Source organism: Lissotriton helveticus, chromosome 7 (genome assembly GCF_964261635.1).
Source record: "Lissotriton helveticus chromosome 7, aLisHel1.1, whole genome shotgun sequence".
NCBI classification, from domain to species: Eukaryota; Metazoa; Chordata; class Amphibia; order Caudata; family Salamandridae; genus Lissotriton; species Lissotriton helveticus.
The window spans coordinates 183,327,471-183,353,436 of NC_136068.1; the positions used below are offsets into that span (position 1 = coordinate 183,327,471).

General features: G+C 44.1%; 1 protein-coding gene across 1 annotated transcript in view; it reads left to right on the plus strand.

The window, feature by feature from the left end:
* LOC144766693 (E3 ubiquitin-protein ligase RNF182-like) overlaps positions 1-23,502 on the plus strand; it is a 41,122-nt gene extending 17,620 nt beyond the window's left edge. The window contains exon 2 of the mRNA XM_078650461.1: positions 21,682-23,502. Coding sequence (XP_078506587.1) covers positions 21,748-22,491 — 744 coding nt within the window. The 5' untranslated portion in view covers positions 21,682-21,747 and the 3' untranslated portion in view covers positions 22,492-23,502. The remainder of the gene's footprint in view (positions 1-21,681) is intronic.
* The last annotated feature ends 2,464 nt before the right edge of the window (positions 23,503-25,966 follow it).

The window sequence follows — 25,966 nt, forward strand, 5'->3', positions numbered from 1 at the left end:
AGCGGACTGCCCTTCCTCTTGCTCTGTGTGTTCTGGAAGGATGTCAGTAGGTCCCACTTCTATGTGCGACCCATCATTCCTCTAATGCCAGCATTTTCTGCAGGGACTCGTTTGGGACCTGGAGGTCTTTGGAATCTGCTTTTTTTGGATCAGCAGCAGCCAAGTCCTGACTTGGCCAGCCATTCGGTACCTGAGGTCGAGTCCTGGTAATACTGTGACGGCTCAGCCTAGGTTTGTGAACCTCCATGAAGACCTCACTGATCCCTGCTGTGCCCTTTCTGGGGTGTCCGTGCAAAGGGCACTGCCCCATGACTTCCACACCAACTGCTGAACTGGCATCAATGGTGACTGGGTCACAAATACTAGGGATCTGGTACTGATAATGAAAGGCTGACTAAGGATTGCACTGAAGGTTTCACATGTGCAGGGACTGAGCTACATACAACACACAAGAGGTGATGGGAGGAGTGCTTGCAAACAGTGTAAACCACTGACAATCACTCTAGTTAGATTTCCAACCCATTTTGTCTCCGCACGGTGACACTCAAGGCAAAAGGCCCACGTTATGCAACCCAGTACTAACCCTGCTCCTCATGGGAACAGTTCACCCGAATCGCCAGGCGAGAACCCCTCTAGAAGGGAACACAAGCAACCCTAGATAGGTTTCAGCTTTATTAGGCCTCGTCAGTAAAGTATAGTTTGGATCCAGTGTCAAAGTAAGCAGTGAACCCACTTGTGGGCATACCTGTGGCAACTTTGGCCATTGCATTGGTGTGCACTGGTGGTACTACCATTGATGCTGAACATAGATGCAAACAATTTATTTTGTATTCCTATGTGGTTCAGGGGAAACGATGCTGAATGCATGACAGAGGCATATATTGCGGGACTAGCACCAATTGTAACTGAGATATTGAGGTGTGCTCTGTGTTGGTGATGGTGACTGAGTTACTATCGCTTGCTTTGTTAGTAGTGACATAGTGACTGAGATTCTATGACTTACATTAGTGGCAACTTTGCACTAGCGCTATTTACAGATTCAGAATGTGTTAAGACTATCAATTCTGTGTTTAAGACCAATAAATTATCTTTGTAAATGCCTAATTAATATTTAATTAAGTCTATTTCTCTGGGAGAGTAGGCAGGCTCACTGTTATTGATTATATTTGCAAAGCCTGTTTCCCTCCCGTATCACATTTACTAAGAAGTGCTCATGCCATGTTGTACAGCTTGTACCAAGTGTGGTAAAATTGTGAGTTTGTTGGACAACATAAATGTTGGGATGGTGCAAGTCTGATTCCCCCACCCCCCTTCAAGATAAGTTGGCCTATAATCTTGCTAGCTCACAGTGCACCATCCACATCCCTAACCGTGCAAACTCACAACATGACCACCTTGATTCCATAAGGAAATCTGGGTAACAGATCTAGAACCTTTTTTGTTTGGATTTTCGTGTATACCCAAATATAGAAGAAATACTAAGCAAGACTTTACAGTATTTATTGTAGCGCTATGATTCTTGCATAAAAGACATGTGCTGCGATTATGAGTAGAATTAAACAGATTAGGGTAATTAGCATCACAAGAACAATGAAAATAATAAACATTTCCACCATTGTGCTAAGACAGTGTGTACATGCAGGCATAAAATTACTGTGTATATGTGTACTCCTAACAAGCGCTCCCTAACGTAGTCTTGCCTAGGGTGAGTCATCTGGCAAATCCCTGCCGGGTCGATCAACTCACCGTTGTTTGTGGGTAAGTGTCATCAGGCTGCCCGTCTTGGTGTAGAGCTGAAGATCACTCGGGTTGGTGCGCAAGAATCAGCTGAGCTGGAATCCAGACATGTGGTAACCCTGCAGTGTCAGCTGAGTGCTCCTTTAAAACATTTCCCATAAATAAATGTAGTAATCCTAGCACAAGCTTGGACACTGGTGCCTTCATTATATTACTCTTGGAAATTCCAGGTGTGATGGCATTGCCCCATCACAGCACAGCTCTCATTGTTTTACTCCAGTGCTTTTTAATTTTAAATTTATCTTACTGCTTTTAATTTGACAAATTTGGTAAATACAGTAATTGCTGAAGTAAAATAACAGTGCATCTCAAATCTATAATCCTAATTAAATGCAAGCAGTTGCCACTCATGTTTGCACTGTGCACTACAATCAAAAAGTAAGAAGAAACAGTAAGACATATCTTTTTTATTTATATCGTCAGCAGTGAAATTGATAGTAGATCTTCCTTTTCTCTTCCACCTGCCGTACTTTGAAGGGGTGCAGTTAGCTTAAAACAGGTTAATTGAACTGAGACCACAAGAGAAGAAGGGAAGGAGCCCACCTTGCAGTACCCCTTTGTATGAAGCTTGGTTTCTGTTGCAGTAACGCCCCCACTTTTTGCCAGATTTCTGATGCACGTTGACTTGATGTGCCCTGGGTCCCTGCCAATCAGATTCCCAGGGCCTGTGTTCTTTCCCAAAACTATACATTTGTACCCCCGATTGGCACATCTCTGGCCATATATAATTTCCTTGTAGAAGGTACCATGGGTACCAAGGGCACTGTGACCAGGGAAGGCCTCTAAGGGTTGCAGACATATTGTACCACCCTTAGAGGTCCTGTACCTTAACACACACACACACACACACACACACACACACACACACACACACACACACACACACACACACACAAACTGATTGCAGGCTTCATGTTTGGGTGCATAGAAAAGTGAAGAGTCGACATGGCACACTGTGTGCCATGCCTGCAACCCACGGCCTATGGCATAGGCAGGACACCCCTTTAGCTGGTTCCACTATACCACTGGTGAGGGTACAGTTGCATGAGCACTGTACCCCTACAGTGTCTTAGTCCATTCCAAGACATTGTAAGTGCAGTAAAGCCATAAAGCGTATATGGTCTGGGAGTTTGTGATTACGAACCCCAAAGCACCATAATGGGAAGTTTGGTTGCAAACTTCACTGCAGAATAAACCCCCACTGGTGCCAGTGTGGGATTTATTATACAATACACTCAGAGGGCATCTTAGAGATGCCCCGTGAAAAGCGACCAGCCTCTGGTGGGTTCCCTGACTGCTACACACCAGCCTGCCACCACAAGACATGTTTCTGGACCCCTGGAGGTAGGAGCCATGGCTCCCTGAGCCCAGAAACAAAGCCTTCCCTGGGCGGAGTTGTTCACACCTCCCCCAGGTCAGGAAGAGCCATCTGTGCCAGGGTAGCTTCAAAGGCCTTGCTGCCTTTGTAATCTGACCCCCAGCCTCTCCTGCTATCAGGAGAAGACCCCATTCCTGTCTCCCCTCATTTTCAACAGGAAGACAGGTGGGAAAAATGAGCACAGCCCAGAAGGTGTGCCCACCTCTGCCAACCCCACCCCTCAGGTGGGAGGCGAGGTGAAGTCCACTCTTCAGTGCCCACCATCTTGCAAATGGCAAGCATTCTCCAATCAGGATTAGGGAATGTGACCACTCCCCCACATGGGGTGAGCACACCAAGGGTGTAGTCACCCTAAGGTCAGTAGCCCATTGGCTACTGACCTTGAAATCCCTAAAACACCCCTAAATACAGTATTTAAGGAGCAGCCCTAAACCAAGAAGAGAGATTCCGCCAACCTACAAAGAAGAAGGATGAAATAAGTCACCCAGCATAGGAGACTGCAGAAAACAGTAGCCAGCGACCTCCAGAACCCCTGGGAGGACCAACTGCCTTCCGCAAAGACCGGATCTCCTGTGAACATCTGCTCTGTTCAAAAGAAACATCCAAGAAAGACTCAGAGACTCCTGAGGACAAGAAACCCGATGCCTATGGACTGAATCAGTGTGGCCACTGGTCCCAGCAAGGTCCCCCAGTGCTCCAGAGTTCAAGTCCACCATGGGTTGACTCCTCCAGGGCTCCCAACGTCACCTGCAGCCTCTGCACAGAGACCACCCCCAACCGCGAGTGGCCCGGTAAGGTGAAGTCCGACCTCAAAAGACACCCCTGCATCCAGCCGCCCTGCGCCCTGGAGAAGAGAACCTGAGGTGAACCTACACCCGAGCCCTCCAACCTCCCTGCCTAGCTGTTAGTTCCTCCCGGAAGACTTCCTGGACCGAGCCTGCAGCTAAAATCAATAATCAGCAATCCCCATTGAAAACAACGGCACCCGACACCAAAACAGCACCCTGCTCCTGGCCGCCCCTGTGCCGCTGTAGGTGCACCTTGTTTGCTAACTCAGATCCTCCTTTGCCCTGAGCTTAAGTCCAGGGAGCTCTGCTCCCACAACCTTGTGGCCTGCTCGTGAACAGCCACCAACCGGAGGCCTCCTATCCCCCATTGGATAACATTGGACCTCAGCACTCTACACCTGGCCGCCCTAGTGCCGCTAAGGGTGCTTTGACAATGTTTTCTCCTATAGGACTGCATAGAACTGCTTTCTTGTGAAAGTTGTTCCAAGTGTGGAGTTGGTTTGTATGGAACTCTAAAAAACTGATTTACTTACCTTTCTTTTAAGAAATGTCCCAGTGTGATATCAACTCCTATTATCAAGGGGGCCACCCGTTAGAACATTAAGGCATCCTGGAATATAAACTAAACTTTTACAAAACGATGCCTATGGTAATAATTCTGTCAATCTTTAATAAAACAGATACCATAAATTAACTGTCTTCAGTTTTCTCAATAATACACCATGAATTAATCTAAATATCACCCTATCTTGCTTCATCCATTCGCTATCAATCAATTCAAAAATTCAAATACAGTCAAATTTGGTTTTATAACTTGTTTTAGTAAACCAATTTTTTGTAGAAAAACGAATTTTCTCTTTTTATGCTATTCCTTTCTTTTTGTTTTTTTACATTTGTTTTTTTGTACATGTATACATTTTAGTCAATTTTTCAACATATATACATTTTTATACAATATACACAATATTTACAAACATAAAAAGAAAATACAAAATATATTTTTTTAAAAATTCTGAACCTTATATCTGGTTCCAGTGCCCAATTATTTTAAACAAGGACAGGTATGGCACGTAATTATCAGACCTTATTCCTTTGTCTTGGTCATCACAATGTTTCAAACAAAAAGCCTGGGAAGAAACAACCCTTTATACTACCTTTAAAGTTAAGGCTCTCAGAAAATAATTTCTTTAATTCAGTTCAATGTTTTTAGTGATGCCAATATGAACTACTGTCGACGCGTTTCAGCCTATATGTATTTAGGCCTCCTCAGGACTTGGGCAGCAAACTTATATATTCTATAGCAAATTCATGGTGACTTTAAACGTTGCACTGGAAGGACAGCGTAGCCTGCCCAGCCGGGCTGGCTGCCTGTTAATGATACGACCCCAATTCGAGTCTCTTAATTAATTTGAAATCCAAGCGTCTCGTAAGTCAACGCTGTCAGGACGCTCTACGACCCTGTCTCATGCTCAATATTAGGCTCAAATGTCCTTGTACTCTATATCTTAAACAGAGCTCTCCCTAGTGTGATATCTAGGCATATCACACAGAGTAGAGAAAGTAACTTAAAAAGTGATCTAAAAAGTAACTGAAAAGTAATTTAAACTGCTTTACAACCAAATGACTTACCTGTAACCAATCCTACCGCATTAAACTCCATTCAAATGTATATAACTGCATTATTCCTGCAAAGTGTTATTATATTTACCTGTACCAGGCCAGGCTTTGTTCTAGAAAATAAAATATAAACAAAATCATATTTTTATACAAACAAAGTGGTCTGAGTTCAGTCTTTGAGTGTGTGACATAATTTCTTGCTTGAATGTGTAGAATAAATGCTTAACACTACCCGCTAATAAAGCCTTACTTCTCGCGCACACTACCACAAATAGAGAGTAAGGTATTATCTACTTTTACCTCTGCCTACCTTTGGGGTTCCAGTGGACTCTGTGCACACTATACTTACTTTGATATAGCATATAAAGAGCCAGCTTTCTACACCCTTCATCATGTAGTCTCAGGCATAACACTGTGGCCCAGCTTTCGAACACCGTGCAGCAGCACACAAATTGTTTTGTGTTGAAAAGTGGTCTTAAAGTAACACAAAGTAGTGCTTGTAATGCTTGTTTTGCCCTGGAAAGTAGCCCTAAAGAAATACAAAGTACCTCTGTGTGCTACTTTGCACTACTTTGTATCTAGGGGGCATTCCATGGGTGGTACGTGGGCAGTTCCATGCAACCACCCATGAAGTTTGATACAAAACCCTATTTACTAACATTGGTAGAGAGGGATTTGCAGAAAAAAATTCAACATCCTTGAGGCACGCGTAACTTTGGAGAAAAGTTTTTTCTCGTAACTTTTCCAGCTTTAAATCTGTGCTGCTCTGAACAGAATACATACAAACTTGGAAACATATTAATTTATTACTAAGCTTAGATTTTTACACTGGAAAAGTACCATTCTAGTACAAAACCTTTGATTTATTTCAAGCATACAACATTGCAGGATGGTGCAAAGGTGTGCACGTGGCACAAGGCAGCTAAACGCACACCCGCAAATCATAACATTGTAAGGGACATAGTAACAGCGCCATGCCTTAGTACAGTGATTCCCAAACTTTTGACTCCAGAGGACCCCCCAATGAGTCACAACTGGAAGTCGGGGACCCCTAAGCAATTTGCACTATTTACATTTCAAACATTAAAACAGTAATCCGCAAAAAATACACAAACAAGTGCACACCAAACAAATACTATTACTAAAGATTTTAATATTTTATATTGAACAAAATGTGCAAAAATTGAAAACCGTTAATGGGAAGGTTGGTGCTGCATCTCCCCGGCTAACCTTTCAATGTTTGGCTTTATTTCATGATACAAGGCTACTGCTCCTGCTATGGCCGGACTGGAAACCCAAAGCAGCCCTGGCAAATGTTGTCAGAACAGTCCCCGTACAGTGCACACCAAGTGCAGCGAGTGAGCCTGACCACTATAAAGGGGTCTTTGGGTGGGTTCTCCCCGCAAGAAAATTAGGAAAACATTGTGCATTCTACAACACATTTTTCATTACATATTGAATTGTATTAGCTTTTAAAGCATAATAAATGAAGACATTACTGTGCACCAGGATACAACAATCTTTGTTGGAGCTCTTCAATGATTTCCTCACTATCACCCTCCAAAAGTGCCTCTTATCTCTCTTTAGCCCGCTGTCACGTGTTTTTAATTTGTTTTATATCACCTCACATACCAGTGTAGGGTGTCAGAGCATACATACAGAGACAATTAATATTACATGTGTAAATCAGTGTATGGTAAATGTTACATACGGCAAAGGGGACTACAAGGTGAAGGATTGACATGTCATCCATACTGGTAGGCATTTTCTAAGAGTGCTTGGTCTAGAGAAGCACAAACTCAGGATTCAGAACATAATACAGTGGTTAGGGTTTACTTTGCTAATAATAATCAATTTCTACACAAACAAAACTTTTTTAGCAGCATCAGGATAATGAAAGACTGGGAAAAAAACATAACTTACTAACTAGTACCATGAAGTTTGCGTGAAGCTCTTTGAAGGCAGTTCAGAACTCACTGTGCTAGATTACAATTGCAACTTATGACCTACACAGTAACAACAGAATCTGACAAAAGCAGTAACCCTCTGAGTGACGCACATAAAATAAAAAATGTTGTAATGCATGGTACACGTTCTTTTCAGCAAGCATATGAACCCTCTGCACTACCTTAGATGAGAAAAAGCTGCCACTGGACAAAACTCCCATCTCTCTCCAGCAAGTATATTATTCACTGGAGTTAATTTGATACTTTTATTGTTGGCCAGAAACTGCTTATTATATAAAGAACTTTGTAGTGCTGTTAAAACTGCTGCCTGCGGACCCCCTGGTAATGTGTCATGGACCCCTAGGACCACAGTTTGAGAACCACTGCCTTAGTAGATATGTCGGTGCTGTGCTCGCTCTTTCATGTAACGCAGTGCAGCAACTTTGGTTGCTGCACTGTGTCACATTGCAAAGCCTGTACATTTAACAAATATGTCTTTGAATATGACATAGGCAACTCTGGCAGGAAATAAAAGATTAAAAACCCATTAATGCAAGACTGAATATGTAGTGTATGCTATCAAGTGCCCCTGTGAGAAGCTATACATATGTATCACTACTTTCACAGTGGAAAGGAAGATATTAGAACAGAATAGAGCCATCGCTAATGAAGATATGAATTATAGTACTGCTGAACAGTACAAAGAAAACCACAATAGGGATTTGCTACTAATGAGTCATTTTGGAAATGATAGTATTGCCAAAAAGACAAAGGGGAGGCAGAACTCTGGTACTGAAACGCAGGGATGTCTCCTCCGCTCAGGCTGAGGAGCGTTGCATGACTGCCTTTCAGTACAGCAAAAAATGAGAAATAAAATGAAAACGCAATATAATTTAATTTTTCCGTGGAGGCAGTTTTGCGGGGTGGGGTTGGGCTGGGTAGAGCAGCGGGTAGGAGTGGTGGCACTCTTTAAGTAGGCATGACTCTTTGACCGGCAGTCTTGGGCCGGCCAAACAGTCATGCGCACTTTGCATCTTCTCCACTGGGTGTATTGTACAAACAGGGTGGAGAATACGCCCAGGCTCCCAGTCCCTGTCTGAGCATCGAGCCGTGGCGCTCAGACCAATCACAACGCAGCATTACAGCGTTGTGATTGGCTTAGTGGAGCCTGGGAGCTTCCTGCTTCCAGCTTCCACGGAAGGAAGAGGACAGAGAGAATGGAGGAGAGGCAGCAGCCGGCCAGCCGGCGGGTAAGTGATTTTCTTTTCTAAAACCCTCCCTCTCCCACTACTGCTTCCTAGGAGCAGCTGCCACTGCTGAAACGCTTGAAGTCATGGAACTTAATATAAGGGAACTGCCTTGTACCCTTGGGTATGAATTATGATGAAGAACTTCATGTACATCTGTAATTGACTAGACTGATAATTTCATGCATTGTGATTTAAATGTTTATTTTACTCTTGTTTAATTATTCTTACTATATTTCATGTGGTCATGTACATTTTCTTTAGTTTTTATGGCACTTAGATGGTGTGCGGCAAATTGATAATCTTTGTTCATCACAATATTAAGAAGCTTCATCGTTTGCATGTAGAATTTACTAATCACTTCCTGTTTCGACCCCTCTAAAACCCCTGTGTCAGGACATGGGTAAGCGCTCGATCAAAGACATAGTTTGCCTTCGCCCTTTATTATTCTGGGTACGTTTAAGAAGGACGCCTGAATTGGCAAATTATGCGGCTGCCCTTGATGAACTGATCAAACTGAATGTCTGCAATAAGATCAAGTTGATAAACAAACTTAGACAGCTGGTTTCAAATATAGGATTGAGCGACATATGAGTGAGCCAGCGTCCGCCACCCAAACAGACTATTAAGAAGATGTATTGGGATTGGGCACAGAAGGAGGAGTCACATACCTCAAAATGGGGGACCCTTACTGAGCAGTTCTTGGAGCACAAACCAGTTAGAAAGCTCGAACCATTCCTCAACTTTATTCAAAAGCCCAGAGATAGGTCTCTCTACTTAAAGTTGAGGTTCAGGACCCTTCCGATTAATGAAACCATAGCAGGCTGGAAAAAGTGCGGCTCCCCACCGGCTCCATGCCCAGGGTGCTCGGCCCCTTCGGAGTCGCTAGCCCATTTTCTCTTTGCATGTAAAGCGTACAGGGCAGCCAGGAGAACATGGCTGGAACCAATTTGCAAAGAGTTGGGATTTAGGTGCCACAGAATGGCCTTACGTGTTTTAATTACTGATACATCATCTTTGGTCATTGTGTGTGGGGTAGCAAAGTATCTGGGAAGTGCCTGGCAGACCCGCACAAAGTTGATAAAGAATAGTATGCCTTAGAAGACTGTGGGCCTACCCAGATTGTGGCACTTTAGTACAATATATTGGCATTTTATGGATTTCTTGTTTTTATTGTACATATGGTTTTTATTGTATTTATTATCATGTACATTAGTTGTATGTATAAATGGATTGTCGTTTTTTTATAATGTAGCTGTACAGACTTTTATGATACATTTTTTATCGAATAAAGTACATACAACAACTAATCAGGTATGAATAGATCCATGAAATGATTCCTCCAGTGCTGAGGTACTTTGTTAACTATTTGGGATGAGACAAGAATACTAAAGTCATTTAGAATCTGGACATTTTTAATGCCTTCATTATGTGGTACTCAATGAAGACATAAATATAACCGAGTACGGATTGGGATGTATCAACAAGACTCAATGTATTGAGACAAGATTACTATAGTCTTTTTTTCGCCCACACAAGAATAGTCACATTATCAATATACTATTGTACTAGGCAGAAGAACTCAGATGCATTTCTGTGTCGAACAAAAGTTACAGGGATGTTATAATTAGGAAATAGAATTTTAAAAAACTTAGAAATTCACTTAAAAAAACCGAAGCTTACAGGGACATTGAAGTTAGGATAAAGAAAAAAAAGGCCATATAAATTCACTGAAAAAAACAAAGGTTACAGGGACGGTAAAGTTAGGCTCAGATTTCACTTGTACAAAACCAGTGAAATTCAGCATTTATAGTTACCGGAGGCAACTATAACTTTTATCCCCACAATGCACAGCTTATGACCACACATATTACATCACTGATGACATGGTCAGTGACATCACTAATGACATCACTGATGATATCTCAAAAAACCAACTACAAGTTGGGGCCAGCGGAGGGAGCCCCATGGCCCCCGTGGCCCCAGCTGACTCCACATATTGGGGGAGCCGGCATTGTTCCCTCTTGTAGGGGGAAGCAACCTATGCTTGCTCCCGTAGTAATGTCTACAGAGCCATTTCATTTTTTATGCACCTGAATACCTAAGTTTGGGTGACTTCACAGATCCATGTCCTGCACATTGCAAGTGATTATGCCCATCATCGCTACAAAGGTTATAGAAAATTGGGTCTAGGTATAGCTTGCTGAGCACCTTCCAGTTATAAAAGCATATACCAAACTATCACATTCATTGGATGATGTCAGTAGTGATATCATCAGTGATGCCTTCTATGATATCATTTGAGATGTCATCAATGATGTAATTTTGACATGTTGATCGGAGGACCGCTGTTCGTGTGAGCCGGAGGTTCCTGGCTGAGAGACTCCTGTGTGGCGGCGGCCTTGGATGGTGGCGCTGCCTTTCATTGTAGGGGTTCCTCGTATGTCCGGCTTGCTCCCCCTTTGTTCCCCGGTCCGGCCATTTTGTTTTTACCGCCCGGACTCGGAGAACGGGACCGGTGACATTGGGGGGCCGGCGAATCCCCGTCTTCTGGTGGCCCCCCTTCCTGTCCGGGGTGTTCTACTGCCTGTCGGCGGGACTTCATTTGCTTGACTGCCGCCCCGGCGGAGGCTGTTGGCCGCGCGGCCTGTTTGGGCTCTCAAGATGGCGGCCAACCCCATTTGCCTGGGCCGGGCCTGGACGAGCGCTGGGGGCCCGCCGCAAGGCCCGGGTGTCGGATACTGTAAAGGTTTTCCTGCACTTAAGGGGATCTTAAACATCCTGCTCTCCTGGCGGCTCTCGGTGGCCACGCCTCTCATGGCTTTGGAGATGATTCCTCACTGCGGGCCTCCCGGGCCCCCACGGCCGGATGAGGCATTGATGTCGCGGGGTGTGGCTGGAATTCTCCTGGCGGACTCGGCCCCGGCTGCAACCCCGGAGGTGCGCAACCTGATGGCACCTTCTCCTTCTGTGCTGCCTCCTCTGCCCCTGGCCCGGGAGCTGGATCTTGTCTTGCCGGACCTCCATGATTCTCCTGGTCCCTCTCACTCACCACTGCCCGGTGATGTCTCCTGTGCCGGCCCGGATGGGTTGGTTTCTTTGGATATATCCTCGGAACTGTGCCTGCATCGTTTGCTACATTCTGAGACTTTCCTGGATCTTCCGTGCTTTTCCTCCTGTGAATTTTTTGGACTGCCATTGGACTTTCCTGCTGTCTGCCTTCTGTTCTTTGTGGCGGGGTCCTCGTCGGATCGGACCTTTTCTGCTTTGGATAAAAAGGGACAGGGCTGATAAACACTGACTTTTATATGCGGTAGTTCATGAATGGTTGGATGATCTTTGTGTCCTGATATGGTTCTGTGTAATTGGTTTGTGCTCCTGGGCTTTGGCCTGATACTCTTTGGCTTCCCGAGGACTTGGACCTTTAACCCAGGCGGGTGGATGGGTGCGTTTACTCCTGTCTCCGGCCCTCCCCCGTGTGTATGTATGTATGTCTCTTATCCCTTCCTTCTTCCCTTCCTTCCCCCCTTTTTTGTCTTTTAATTCCGACTTTTCTTGCTCCACTATATTTCGGGTTCTAATTAGGGCGACAGGCACGCTGCGGGGGGGTAGGCCGTAGCCTTCTGCAGGGGTGCAGGGTGGGCTTAGGGGAGGGTGGGGGGGGTCTGTTTGTGTCGGGGGGTCTTTTTCCCCCCTTAATTTCCCTTTTTGTTCTATGGCTCTTGTGTATTCACTTTTTCGGGACTCTGTCACCTCGTATCTCCCCCGGGGGTTTTCTGTTTTTCTTCCGGTGTGTGACTGATTGTGGCTCGCTGCTTCTTTTGGTATCATGTTTCTGTTACATCGCATGCCGGTTTTATTGTCCTGTTTTTCCCCCTGGGGTGCATGATTTGGCGGGAGTCCCTTTTGTCGTTCCTTTCTCCCTCTTCCCCTTCCTCCTTTATGGAGGTCCCTTTCTTCCGTTGGGGTGCATATTGTATTGCTTTTGTGATGGGGCTTTTTGACCTCGTCTTCTCTGTTCGGGTAGGGGCGGTGGTGAGTGGGCGCGGTTGACTGATGCCACTGTCGCTACTTGATGGTCTGATTCTGTTTATGTCCTTTGCTAGATTTGATTATATGGCTTCATTTTCTTACGCTGTGTTTATAAAATGGCGGCTTGCCGCGGTCCCTCCCTTGTGGTCTCATATACGGCCCGTTATTCCTTTGTTCCCCAACCCGTATTAGAAAATTAACCTTTATTATCCTGTTCTTGCTGAACGCTCGATGCCTTTTATTGCTTCACCTGTGCTCCTGATGTCATATCCTGTGCAGATCTTCTTCTCATGTGCTGCGTTTTTTTTTGCCCATTCTGTTGTGGCCAGCCCGTGGGGTTGTAGGCCCGTATTTGTGAGCTTTCATTGTTCAATAAAGGTTTAAAAAAAAAAAAATAAATAAAAAAAAAAAATTTTGACATGTTGTAAGTGATTTAATATGTGAGGTCATACATAGTGCATAGTGGGGAACAGGTTATACTTCGCACACTGAGCTATGACTGGCAAAGTTCATTAGTTTTTTTGTTTTTAAACATTAGATTTTAACTAATTTCACCAGCTAACTATAGTGCTAATTTAAACTTTAGTTTTTTCCTTCCATGTGATGGATCTACATGACAAATTCCCCAAAAAAGTTTCATCCACTTTGGCTCCTTCATGACAAGTTCGCATGGAGCCGTAAAGCAAGGGTCAAGAAAAAGTGGGGGTCACAAAATGGTAATTTCCTATTTTAATTCCCTGAGAAAGATTGATTTCCGATGTAAAAAAAGGGTGGAATGTTATTGCACCAAATTTGTCAGGAAGGTAGAACTTTACTCAGAAAGCATGCTTTTCATAATTTGGTGTAAATCTGTTCAGTAGTTTTCAAGATATTAGTGTTTAAAATCTGCTCATTTTGCAAGAAGGCGTTACCACCAGAACAAATAGTGATATGTGGACCACTAGTGTCAGATATGTTGTGATTGGTCAATTTAAAAGGGATTGATCAATCCTAATTGTCTGACCATGAATTGCCAATAACAACAAGAGAGGGAGGGCATGAGTAGGCACTCCTGTACCCCATTCAAATGTACATTAACAACAAAGGAGTGACTGTGGTTGAAATGATATCAAAATAAGATAGTGGGGTGTGATATTATCCCGCTTTGTGCTGCAAATGTGATCAATACTCACACATGTGCATGTACCCAGCAAAAAACTGTCTGTCTCCCTATGTACGCCCAATGGGTCCTCCTCTGAGGATAAAACCTGGTGGGCTTAATAATCACCCAGTGTTAAAAAAGGGAGGGAAAGAACCTTACTTATTAGAAGGACCCTCACTCACCACTAGTTGGTGACATGCTTCATCATTGGGTCCCCGCTGGGGTGACCGAATGTCCCCCCAGCGTGCTACGACGCCTGATTACAGCGGAGCAGGATGTGGTGAGTGCAACAGTGCCCAAATTAGGAGGTGACTAAACGTGAATGTGTAAGTGTATTAAAAAATGCAAGGTTGTGCCTTTACAAAAATCTTTAATAATGGCCAACCTGCATTGAGTAAAAACAAAGTGGACGGACTCTGCAGGTTCTGAGTTAAGGAACCGGAGTCCTAGTCAGGATCAAAAGGGTCACTTTTGATCCTGACTAGGACTCCGGTTCCCTAACTCAGAACCTGCAGAGTCCGTCCACTTTGTTTTTACTCAATGCAGGTTGGCCATTATTAAAGATTTTTGTAAAGGCACAACATTGCATTTTTTAATACACTTACACATTCATGTTTAGTCACCTCCTAATTTGGGCACTGTTGCACTCACCACATCCTGCTCCGCTGTAATCAGGCGTCGTAGCACGCTGGGGGGACATTCGGTCACCCCAGCGGGGACCCAATGATGAAGCATGTCACCAACTAGTGGTGAGTGAGGGTCCTTCTAATAAGTAAGGTTCTTTCCCTCCCTTTTTTAACACTGGGTAATTATTAAGCCCACCAGGTTTTATCCTCAGAGGAGGACCCATTGGGCGTACATAGGGAGACAGACAGTTTTTTGCTGGGTACATGCACATGTGTTAGTATTGACCATGAATTGCAGCAGACATTACAGGAGTCCAGGACATGGACATGGTCCTGAAAATTAATTAAAATATATATAAGGGGGTAGGGTAAGCTCTCCCTAACCCCCAGGGGCATGTTTAGAGTGATCCCAAAGGGGCACCCCTTGGTTGGCTGCCCACAACATTAACAATATAGGGTGACAGCCATTACAAAACTCCAGGACATAGGGCCCGATGTAGGTAAATCCCATTTACCGATTTTGAAATACCGAATCTTACCGATTCGGTATTTTAAAATCGGTAAATGGGATGTAGGTCCCAACATCTGGATTCGTTACCGAATCCTTAACAATTCTTTAATTACCGATTCGGTAAATACCGAATCGGTAATGCCCATTCTTTCCTATGGGCTTTGAAGCCCATAGGAATGATTAGGCATTACCGATTCGGTATTTACCGAATCGGTAATTAAAGAATTCACAAGGGTGCAGGGGGTGTCACTTTGACACCCTCTAGCACCCCCAAAACGGCCATGTGTGCAATGTGGCACACAGGCATGCCCTAAGGGCACGTCTGTCTGTCACATGGCACATGTGTACATGCACAGATGTGCATGTACACAGGAATCGTTTTTTTACCATGGATTTGTATTCCATGGTAAAATACCGATTCTGTAAGCCATGTGCTGATGGAACATAGGCTACCTACATTGCATTTTCGGTAATTTTACCGAATCGTTATCATTACCGAATCGGTAAATATTACCGACTCGGTAAATTTACCGATTCGGTAATGATAACGAATCGGTAAAATTACCGAAAATGTGCCCCTACATCTCCATAGCCCTTTACCGATCGGAAACGGCCGAAAATCGGTATTTTCGGCCGATTCCGATCGGTAAAGGGCTACCTACATCTGGCCCATAGTTCCCATTGAAATACATTGTAGTGAAAGCCTGTTTTTCGGGGTCACAAACAAGAACCCATATGAAGGGTGTTAACACATTTTAGACACAATGTAAATCATGTTTTGGTTATACCATACCATTTTATAAATCGTGGTGTGTTTTAAGGTTATTTTAACCTGCAAAATGCACCAATCCTGCATTTCATGTTCAGCTGCCAATGATTAAGGGTCACGACGACCCGAAACGCGTCCGGTGATACTACTGATGACTTCCATGTTAGTCTCTGCCTGCACCCTCTGTGATTAAAAGATGATTAATACTTACCTTGTGCGGCTCTTTCCACATCGGGTAACTCTTTTATGTTGGGAGATATATATATATATATATATATATATATATATATATATATATATATATATATATATATATATATATATATATATATATATTCATAGAAGAAAGAAATCAGCCAATGCTGACTTGGTTTTCAATTGTCTGCTTTTAAAAAATACATGTTTGACAAATATATTTTAACATGTATGGTAATATATGATTTTACATAATTTTAACCCCTTCCACGCTCATGACGAGCTGGGCTCGTCATGAAGTAGCCTCCTCGCACGCTCATGTCGAGCCCAGCTCGTCATGATGGGTGGGATTTCCGATTTCTCAGCACAGCAGGGGAATATGCTGAGCATCCATGGGGTTAATTACTGGTGACATTGATTTGTACTGTGGTATGGTTAATTCCTTAACATTCTTCTACTAACGACTTTCCTAACTAAGTTTATCAACTAGTTAGAAGAAAGACAAATGTAAATCAATGTGTGTTTTGAAGGAGGTTGTGAAGTCTGCTTTCACTATTGCACGTCACGCACAGATGCAAAAGAATAATGTGTTGCAAATGGCGCCTCGACTTCGTGATCAAGGCTATGTTCAGCCGCAATGCGTTCAATGCCAGTTAGACATAAATACACTGATACAATCCACACACTCTGTCGTCTTCCTTTGTGTACGAAGGAGTTGGGGTGTGTATATATACATATATATATATCATATTTCACACCTGGGCGTATGTGATGTTTTCTTAAGGCAATAGTGCACAGTAGGAAGTGTTTGGATTGCTTTGACAAAGACCTTGGTGTTTGAAACGCGTCAGCTTGCATTAAATCGTGTTTGAAAAACTACCTGAAGTGGAGGCTCTCTTTGCTGCAAGCGACGGCATTATTGTTATATATATATATATATATATATATATATGTATCTATACATCCAAGCGTTTGCTGTCACCAAATAGTTATACTTAGGACCATGTTGCCAGAGGAAATGGATTTTGTGGATTTTTGATTTGCTATTAACCTTCGTGCAGATTTTTGCATCTTCGCAAATTTCCGTCCAAAAAATACGTCTCATCTACCGCAACTGCTTTCTGGAAATCTTTGAGGCAATCTGCCATGCAGGGGCTGATAAGAAGGGCTGGTCCCAAACCGCATTTTCCCCATGCAATTTAAATTGAACAGCGATTTGGAAAAAAACTAGCTTAAAGGAATTGCACCGCATTTGGCAGAAAGATTGATCTATAACCAGAAAGTGTGCTTTTTGTGATTTGGTGTAAATCCTTTTTGTACTTTTTTAAAATAAAGGATTAAAATGTATGTGTATTTCATGCCGAGGAGGACTAATGGATCCACAAGCTCAAACTATGCGATCTGATTGGCTGGCCACAACCTGAAGGAAAAAAAAGTAGCCACTATTTTAGGACTCGGGGACTCCACCCATAGATCCGAGGATATACCCCAAAAATCATAAGGGGGGCAGAAAGGAGTACCCTGACTAATTGGGCCTTTAGAGTGGGTCCCAGAGGGATCACCCCCAGGCCAAATGACAATTACTTTTTTGTTTCGCAATTCTGTGGATCTGTAGATCCTCTGTGTTGCCCAGTGGGGGCCCCCATGTAAACTTGCTGTGAAAGCGCCGATTCACAGCATTGTGAATAAAAAAGTGATGTTGGTGTTACTCTCCGTTAGGGGTTGGGTCTCCACAGCCAGGCCTTGTGCCCAATCACATGCCATGTACCAGGCGCGCAACACCCATTGGAATCAAAGGAATTCAGCCCCTCCCGTCGTGTGTGGCAGCCCGGGCTCAGACAGCTCCCGGGCACACACCCAGCCGCACCCGAGCACTTCACAGGTCTTTAAAAGACCATGTGCATGTTAAAGAGGCTTTGTTGATGTTTCACCCCTTCTAAGAGCCCATGCTGACCCTAATGATCTTAACAACCTCCGACCTATCTCCAACCTCCCCCTTCTGGCCAAAACCCTAGAGAAATGTGCCCTACTCCAATTGGACAACCATGTAGGCAAGTTTAAATTACTTCATTCCTTCAAATCTGGTTCAGGAAAGGATGTAGGACAGAAACTGCCATGCTGATGATATTCACCGCTCTTTGGACAATGGAGAGACCTGCCTTCTTGTCCTCCTCGACCTCTCTGCAGCTTTCGATACAGTCAATCATTCTTCCTTACTGGAATCACTGAAAGCTTGCTCGGACCTCAGTAGATCGGTTCTGAAAAGTTTCACTTCATACCTCCAACACAGAACACAACAAATAAAAACCAACTCAGGCCTCTCCAAGCCCACCTCTGACCCCTAGGTGTCCACCAGGGCTCAATTATCTCCCCCTCTCTCTTCAACCTCTTTATGGAACCCCTTACTGTCATTCTGAAACAATCCAGTATCAGCTATCACCTCTATTCAGATGACACCCAACTCTACTATAAGATCAAATCCCATACTGATGTACTAGATTTAAACAATACCCTGAGCAAAATACAATCTTGGTTCTACTCTAACCATCTTAAATTAAACCCTAACAAAATGGAAATTATTCTTTTCTCTCCTAAAAGTAACCAGCTACCCATCCAAGGCTGGATCCCTGACCTCAACTGTCTGCTTACCTTATCCAACTCAGCGAAATCCCTAGGATTCACTCTGGACACAAATTTGGCACTGAAGGACCATATTAATAACTCAGCCAAAGGAGCCCTTTTCTCTCTCAGACACCTCAAGAAAATCAAACCTTTCATCCCCCAAGAACACTTCAAATGTATAGTTCAGTCATTAGTACTCTCCAAATTTGACTACAGCAATGCCATCCTCACAGGATCCCCAAAAATCCACCTTGCCCCTCTCAAAGCTGTGCTCAACCTAGAAGCCAGGCTCTTTCCTGTCTGCAAAAGATTAAACCACATCACACCTGCCCTCAAATGCCTAAATTGGCTGCCTATTGAAGGTAGATGCTTTTATAAGACTGCCTGCATCACAATCAATCAATCAATCAGAGTACTTGTAGAGCGCGCTACTTACCAGCGAGGGTCTCAAGGCGCTGAGGGGAGGGGGGTGTGCTGCTACTGTTCGAAGAGCTGGCGGGTGGGGGTGTGGAAGCTGAGTCTGCTGTTCAGGTAGGCTGGTCCGGTGTTATGGAGTGCCTTGTGTGCGTGGGTGAGGAGCTTGAAGGTGATCCTCTTGTTGATGGGGAGCCAGTGTAGGTCTCTCAGGTGGGAGGTGATGTGGCTGCGGCTTGGGACGTTGACGATCAGTCGGGCGGAGGCGTTTTGGATGCGTTGTAGTCATCGTAGGTGTTTGGCAGGAATTCCTGCGTAGAGTGCGTTGCCTTAGTCCAGTCTGCTGCTGACAAGGGCATGTGTCACCGTTCTTCTTGTTTCGGTCGGGATCCACTTGTAGATCCTGCGGAGCATGCGGAGGGTGTTGTAGCAGGAGGAGGAGACGGCGTTGACCTGTTTAGACATGAAGAGGGAGGAGTCAAGGATGAATCTTGGTTGCGTGCATGGTCGGTGGGTGTTGGTGCTGTTCACACACAAAATTCTCCAGTCACAATCCCCATCATACCTAACAGACAAACTCAAAATAGCTGGCTGCTCCAGACTGATGAGAAGCTCCACTGCACTTCTCCTCGTCCCCCCGTTACTAAAAAAGAATTCCACCCAAACTTGCTCCTTCTCTGGAAATGCACCGAGCATCTGGAATGCCCTCAAGAGGGACCTGCTCTGCAACCCCTCCTACCTCAGCTTTAAAAAAGACCTAAAATGTCACCTACTCATCAAGTACTGGAGTCTATAATTTATCCTCCGACCTGGTGAACTGTCTACTGTGTATTGATTGCCTTTCTGCTAACCTGTTCGACCTTTCGCTTTCCCTTTCTGTACTATTCCTTTCCTTGTACCCCTGCCTTGCTCTTCCCTGCCTTGCTCTCCCCTGCCCCGCTCCTATCCTAGCAGCTCCAACTTATGCTCTGCTAGCTGTCTGAAAACATTCTCCACTGTCCATTGCCTCCCTCCCCCTGTCCTGTTCCCCGGCCCTCTCCACCTCCTCAATTTGTGTTTTCCCTGTTGTTTCACTTCCATCTGCCTTGAGTTGTTTACCTCCATTCTGTTTCTATATGCACTTTTACTTGTGAATCAGCCACAATCCTGCTTGACCTTATAAATAGAGAGATGTGCTCTCTCATGACTACCGTTCTCCTTGCTCTGAATTAATGTTTTTGTTGACTGCTCTTGTAAAGCGCTCTGATACCTCCGGGTCTAGCCAGCGCTATATAAATCCTTTCAAATAAATAAATACATGTTCAATGACAGCATTGATTGCAGCCCATATGACATCTGAAATTATATCATTTCTGACTAAACTGTGCATAGTGGGGGTTCATGTTATAGTTACTTGATTGAGTGAGTTTAAATTACTTCAATTAAGTATAAAAGGTGAATTTCAGTGCTTTTTTAGATTAACATATTCAGTTGTATATGGAATTTGTCACCTAACTATAATATCACATTAATATTTGTGTTTTCTTAGTGAAAATTGTTTTTTCCCCCACTGAATCAAAAAGTAATGTTCTTGTTTTTTTAATGTAAGCTAAGGTGTTATTACCATACCTAACCATAAAAAGAGTACTCCAATAGTACTACTCCCTCTACTCATAATTGCTTTGGTTACTCAGCCCTGTTGCGTCTTGGAGTAAAGGGTTTCAGGAGTCGATTTGGGGTGCCATAAGTTCTACATTAGTTTTACTAACATCACAAAATCATGTTTGGGAGGCACTGGATGAACAATTAGTTAAATGTGAATACTCTGGCAGTATTGATGAAGGGAGGCAACTTTCTACTTTTTATGCTGGAGTAAGAGAATCATTATGCAATGATGTCAAATATCTCCTTTATATATAGCAGACTTGACACCAGAATCTCTGTTTTTGACTTGTTCTGTGATGGAAGCCGTAGTGAAGCAATGAATGTGTTCAAGTGTGCTATGTTGTAATAAACAGTTTTTCCTCTCTTTGTCTCCTCCTATCCTGCCCCATGATCACTCTCTATTCTGGATTCCCTAACTCTCTTTTTTCTCTCTCTCTTTCTATCTCTCACATCTCTTTTACTCATTTATTATGGGTTACTTCTCATTTTCCTCTTTTGGTCCTCCATTCTTGTTCCTTCCTTACTGAATCCTCTATATTTTCCTACTTCCATTCAACCGGGCTACCTCTCCTGTTTTCTCTCACTCCTCTGATTCATTCCAACATTCCATTCCTGAACTTGTTCCCATTACTCTCTCTCTTTGTATCCTTTTTTTACACCACACATCTGTTTTTCTCTCGCCTTGTCACTTTCCTTACCTCTCTATTACCTACTCTCACTTGCCTCCTCCCTTCCCATGTCCTACACTTCAATTTCCTTTCGTCCCCTGTTCTTTTCTCTCCTTTCCATTCCTCCGTCTCCTCTAATGTCCTCATGCAATGGTTGCTCTTCATTCTTCATAACCACCTCATCGGCCTATATTTGTTCTTTCGCTCTGGCTACCTCTCTCATTCTTTTTCTCTCTATTTCTCTCTTCGTCTTTTCCCATATCTCCACCTCCCTCATCTCCTTTAGGAAGCTCCTGTTATCTGAGCCTCTTTGCGGGACAATTTTAGACCTCCATTTTGTGAAGGAGAAGCAATGAGCCAAACGCCTGTGGAACCAGAAAGCTCTCAGCTGCTGGTCTACAATCCCCAGGAGCTGGAATGCAAGATTTGCTACCACCGCTACGACACCCGGCAGCGCAAGCCCAAGCTTCTCAACTGCCAGCACCGGGTCTGTGCAAAATGCCTCAAGAAGATGGCCGACATTGGGGATTCATCCCCCAACATCGTCAGCTGTCCCTTCTGCCGCCAGGAGACCTGCGTCCCGGATGAGGATGTCCAGTTTCTACAAGATGACTGCAAAATCCTCACGGTACTCTCTTACCATGACCGTGTGCGGAAGCGAGGAGCGTCGGTGTCTCCAGAGGTGATCCTGAGCCCTGGGGACTTGGAGCCCTTCACTGAGCAGTCACACAGCTCATCCGACTGCCTCGTGATCACCATCATGGAGGTGCCAGAGGGCGGCTCTTCAGCCGAGAGCCTGGGCGTGCTTGACATCATGCGCATGTACCGTGCCCCGAGCCTAGACTCATTGCCCTGCCACTGTCCAGCCCAGAAATGCCGCTCCTGCACCTGGAGGACTTTTCCACGCTTTGTCATTGGCATCCTCTGCCTCATCTACTTCAGCTCACTGCCTCTGGGCATCTACCTACTCATGATCAAGCAGCTCACGATGGGCATTGTGCTGGTCAGCCTGGTGCCATCCACCCTTCTCCTGTGCATATTCTATGGCTTCTGCCAGTGTCTGTGTCATGAGATCATGGAAGCCTTCCCTACATGAATAAAACATTGCTGGCGGTAGAGAAATACAATGACCCAGAGTGAAACTTTCCCAATACAACTCCCACATCCTGCAGGGGAGGGAAAATGTGTAGCTGAGTGAGACTTTCCTTGCCAGACTCACCCTTTCCTGTAGAGCAGGAAGACCATTGGCCAGAGAGAAACCACCTTTATGTGACTCCTCAATTCTGCAGAGGAAAGCCACCAAGGCCAGGGTGAAACTTTCCTTGGTTACTCCCCTCATCCTGCAAGGGAGTAGCACTGTGGTTCAGAGTGATACCCTCACTGTGTTACACAGTCATCCTTCCAAAGGATACTGTCAACCACACTGATACTGTGTCTACTTCACTACCCAACCCAGCAGGAAAAGGACACCTTGTGCAATATTGAAATCTTAATTATGTGACTTACCCAACACTATAGGCACATCATAAACCGACCACAGTGAGGCTTTCCCTGTGTGACCCCCTCACCCTGCATAAGATGGGCACAGTGGGTTAGACTGAAGCCACCTATACATAATTCCCCATACTTTAAAGGAGGGAGCAAATAATTTAGAATTAGACCTTTTCTGTTAGAGATTGTGGTTTGAAAAGGTTAGCATCCAGGCCAAGAAGAGACCTCAGCTATGTGACTTATTTCTATAACTAGTCCTTGACAGTCTAATGCATCCTTGCCTTGAAGGAGCTAGTCAGCAAGGCCAGAGTGAGACCATACTAATGTGGCTCTCCACATCCTGCAGGAGAGAGACATCTTGAGTCATTGCTGGACTTTCTTAGTCAGTCATCTACATATGAACGTAAAAGGTACCAAGGCCACAACACGGCTGCTTCACCTTAGCAATGGCCGTCCTGCAGGAGAGGGACATCATCAGTGGTGGCTGGTGACATTTAAAAATGGTGAGGCAAGTGAAGTCAATATTTTGATCCACTGACAGCCACTGTGAGAAATTAGCAATTCCTTTAGGGTCAGCGCCAGAGCTCTCAAGCGTGGCTCGTTATAAACAGTGTTTATAATGTGCCACAACTGAGATATCTAGAGTTGAGGCTATAGGAATGTGAGTTTCTCACAGTGCGGGTCAGTGGGTCTAATTCAAAAATGTGTCAGAATTAAAATTAAATGTTTACTTCCCCACTGGGTGCTTGTCCTCCGGTTCTCTGTGTTCTTCTCCTGTCCGTGGATTTATGCATCCCAGAGCCAACTCCCCTAACTAATCCAGATGCTGCTCTCATGCTTCTGATAATAATAACCAGAATGACGGAAGCTCCAGGATTCGTTGGCGTGGGCCGGCTCACAGCTCATTCAGACAGTGGGGGCCTGTGCCAGCCCACCATCTGGCTGTCCAACACAACTAGGGTTGGAGAACCAAAACTTGTGCATGTTGGACTGGCTGTCACAAGACAGGTGACCAAACTGACATGCACACTTTGAACTGGAATGTACATCACTGCTATCCTGCTAACAATCCGCAGTGGGGTCCAAGGCTTTGTCAAGACTTGGTTTAGGATTAGTCCGGACTCGGGTAAATCAGGTCAGGGCTCGAGTCTTGGCTTGGAACTGGTACAAGTGTTCATCATCATATTTCTGAGGTTTAAAGAATGATCCACTTGTTGGACAGGTGAAGAAGTAAGGGATGTACAGTGTATATTTCAAACAAACATTCAAGGAAACAATGGCATGGCCATCCATTGGTTGAGGAATGGGCTACGGTAAGGGTAAGACTAGTGCCACGACTTTCACTTTAGAAATTAAAGTAGATCTATATTTTTGTTATTACTATTTTAGGACTTATGCACTTTAAGAATCCACTTTATTGGGAAATCTGTGGGAGACTATGCAGATAGCAACATTTCCATGGAGCCCCACTGATCCGCATGGCCATAGACCTGGAACTTCATTTTCCTTATCTTGAAGCCATGTTTCCATTGTATTTGTGCATTCACCATGCCCCAGCCAGAACCACTGTGAATATTACTTTAGGAGGAGGCTCCCGGAGAAGAACTGAGTTGGCTTGTCTGACACTCTAGCACGAAAAGTGCTGAAAATGTAAAACAGTGTTAACACTAACCAAACCTTTGTGAAAAGGACAAGTATGTGACCTTTCTCACTAGGGTGGGCAACTAGAAGGCACGAGATAGGTGTTGGGATGGAGAAAAGCACCAATTCCTTGTCTGTATATTGTTGTTGAGCCAACTATTAAAATGCTATTAAAGTAAAAACAGAACGGAGTTCATTTTGTGGTGTCATGTCTCGTGCCAAGCTGTCTGAGAGGGCTATTCCTCTTGGGTGGTCGCCTGTATTCATTGTAAATAATAAATCATTGGGTCAATGTGTCAACGTGTCTGTCCAGTTAAGAACATTTAATTCTCTCCATGCCCTACTGCAGTACCATAACTGTGCCACCGAGAGTCCTCCTTGCATTGCTTAATTTGAACCAGTGGTTTCCGGTGCTCAGCACCGGCATTTAATTGACAACAACAGCACTTATGACAGTCTTCCACATGGTGGCACTGTTTGTGCAATTTGGAGATGAGCACAACAAAAGTTATTTTTTAGTTCAATAAACATTAAAATGACTAATATCTGCTATTCAAGCCAATCTTATTGCTTTTGTGGCCTGAAATAGTCTGAATTGTCACACTTGTAGGAGTGTGATGGTTAGTATTTGTGTTGGTACTCTCGCTGGCAGGGGCAATGGGTAGTGCAAACTGCAGTAACCTCCTGTTGAGGGCCCTGGCAATTATGTTTTTTACAAATTAAACACTGCATCCTAGCCACATCAGACTGTCATTATTGATGAGTCTGCCCACCGAGGGCCCAGTCCACTGCAGAAACATCCTTATGACAGTAAACATGGTATAATCTTATCTCTGCTCCCTTCACCTTTTTCCAGCGCTTTGTCCCCACGGACAAACTCTGGTCTTATACTTCATTTATTCCCCTTAGGGTGAAAGTATTTAAATGCCTCGTGCATGTACCGCCACCCATTTTGGCCCTTGGCAGTGCTGTACAGATGTATGTCCAGTCTCTCCCAACAATAAGGCTTCAGAGCTAGCACTGAGTTGGTGAACCTTCTCTCTAGATCAGTACTTCCCAATCTTTTTAGAACCACCGTCCACTTTTTAGAACAATAAACCTTTGCGAACCACCTAACTTTAATGGACATGAGGTGGGCAATTTTTTAATGTAACTAAAGCATTGTGTAGCAGAACACTGTCATTTACAGACAGCTCATTCTCCTTTGATTTAGCCTCTAAATTTGCACAGACATACAGTTTCACCCAGAAAACTATGTTGTACACACATTATAATGTGTGGAAATCAGTTTCAGTGAATATTTATCATTTGTGCATCACCAAATAAAGTGTCTTAATTTGTTTTGATTCTATTACAATCTTTCACTCTTCAGAATCACAGAAAAGGTGCTTCATTTCTGCTTTCTTTGCTGAATGTGCACAGTTCATTTGCAGATATTT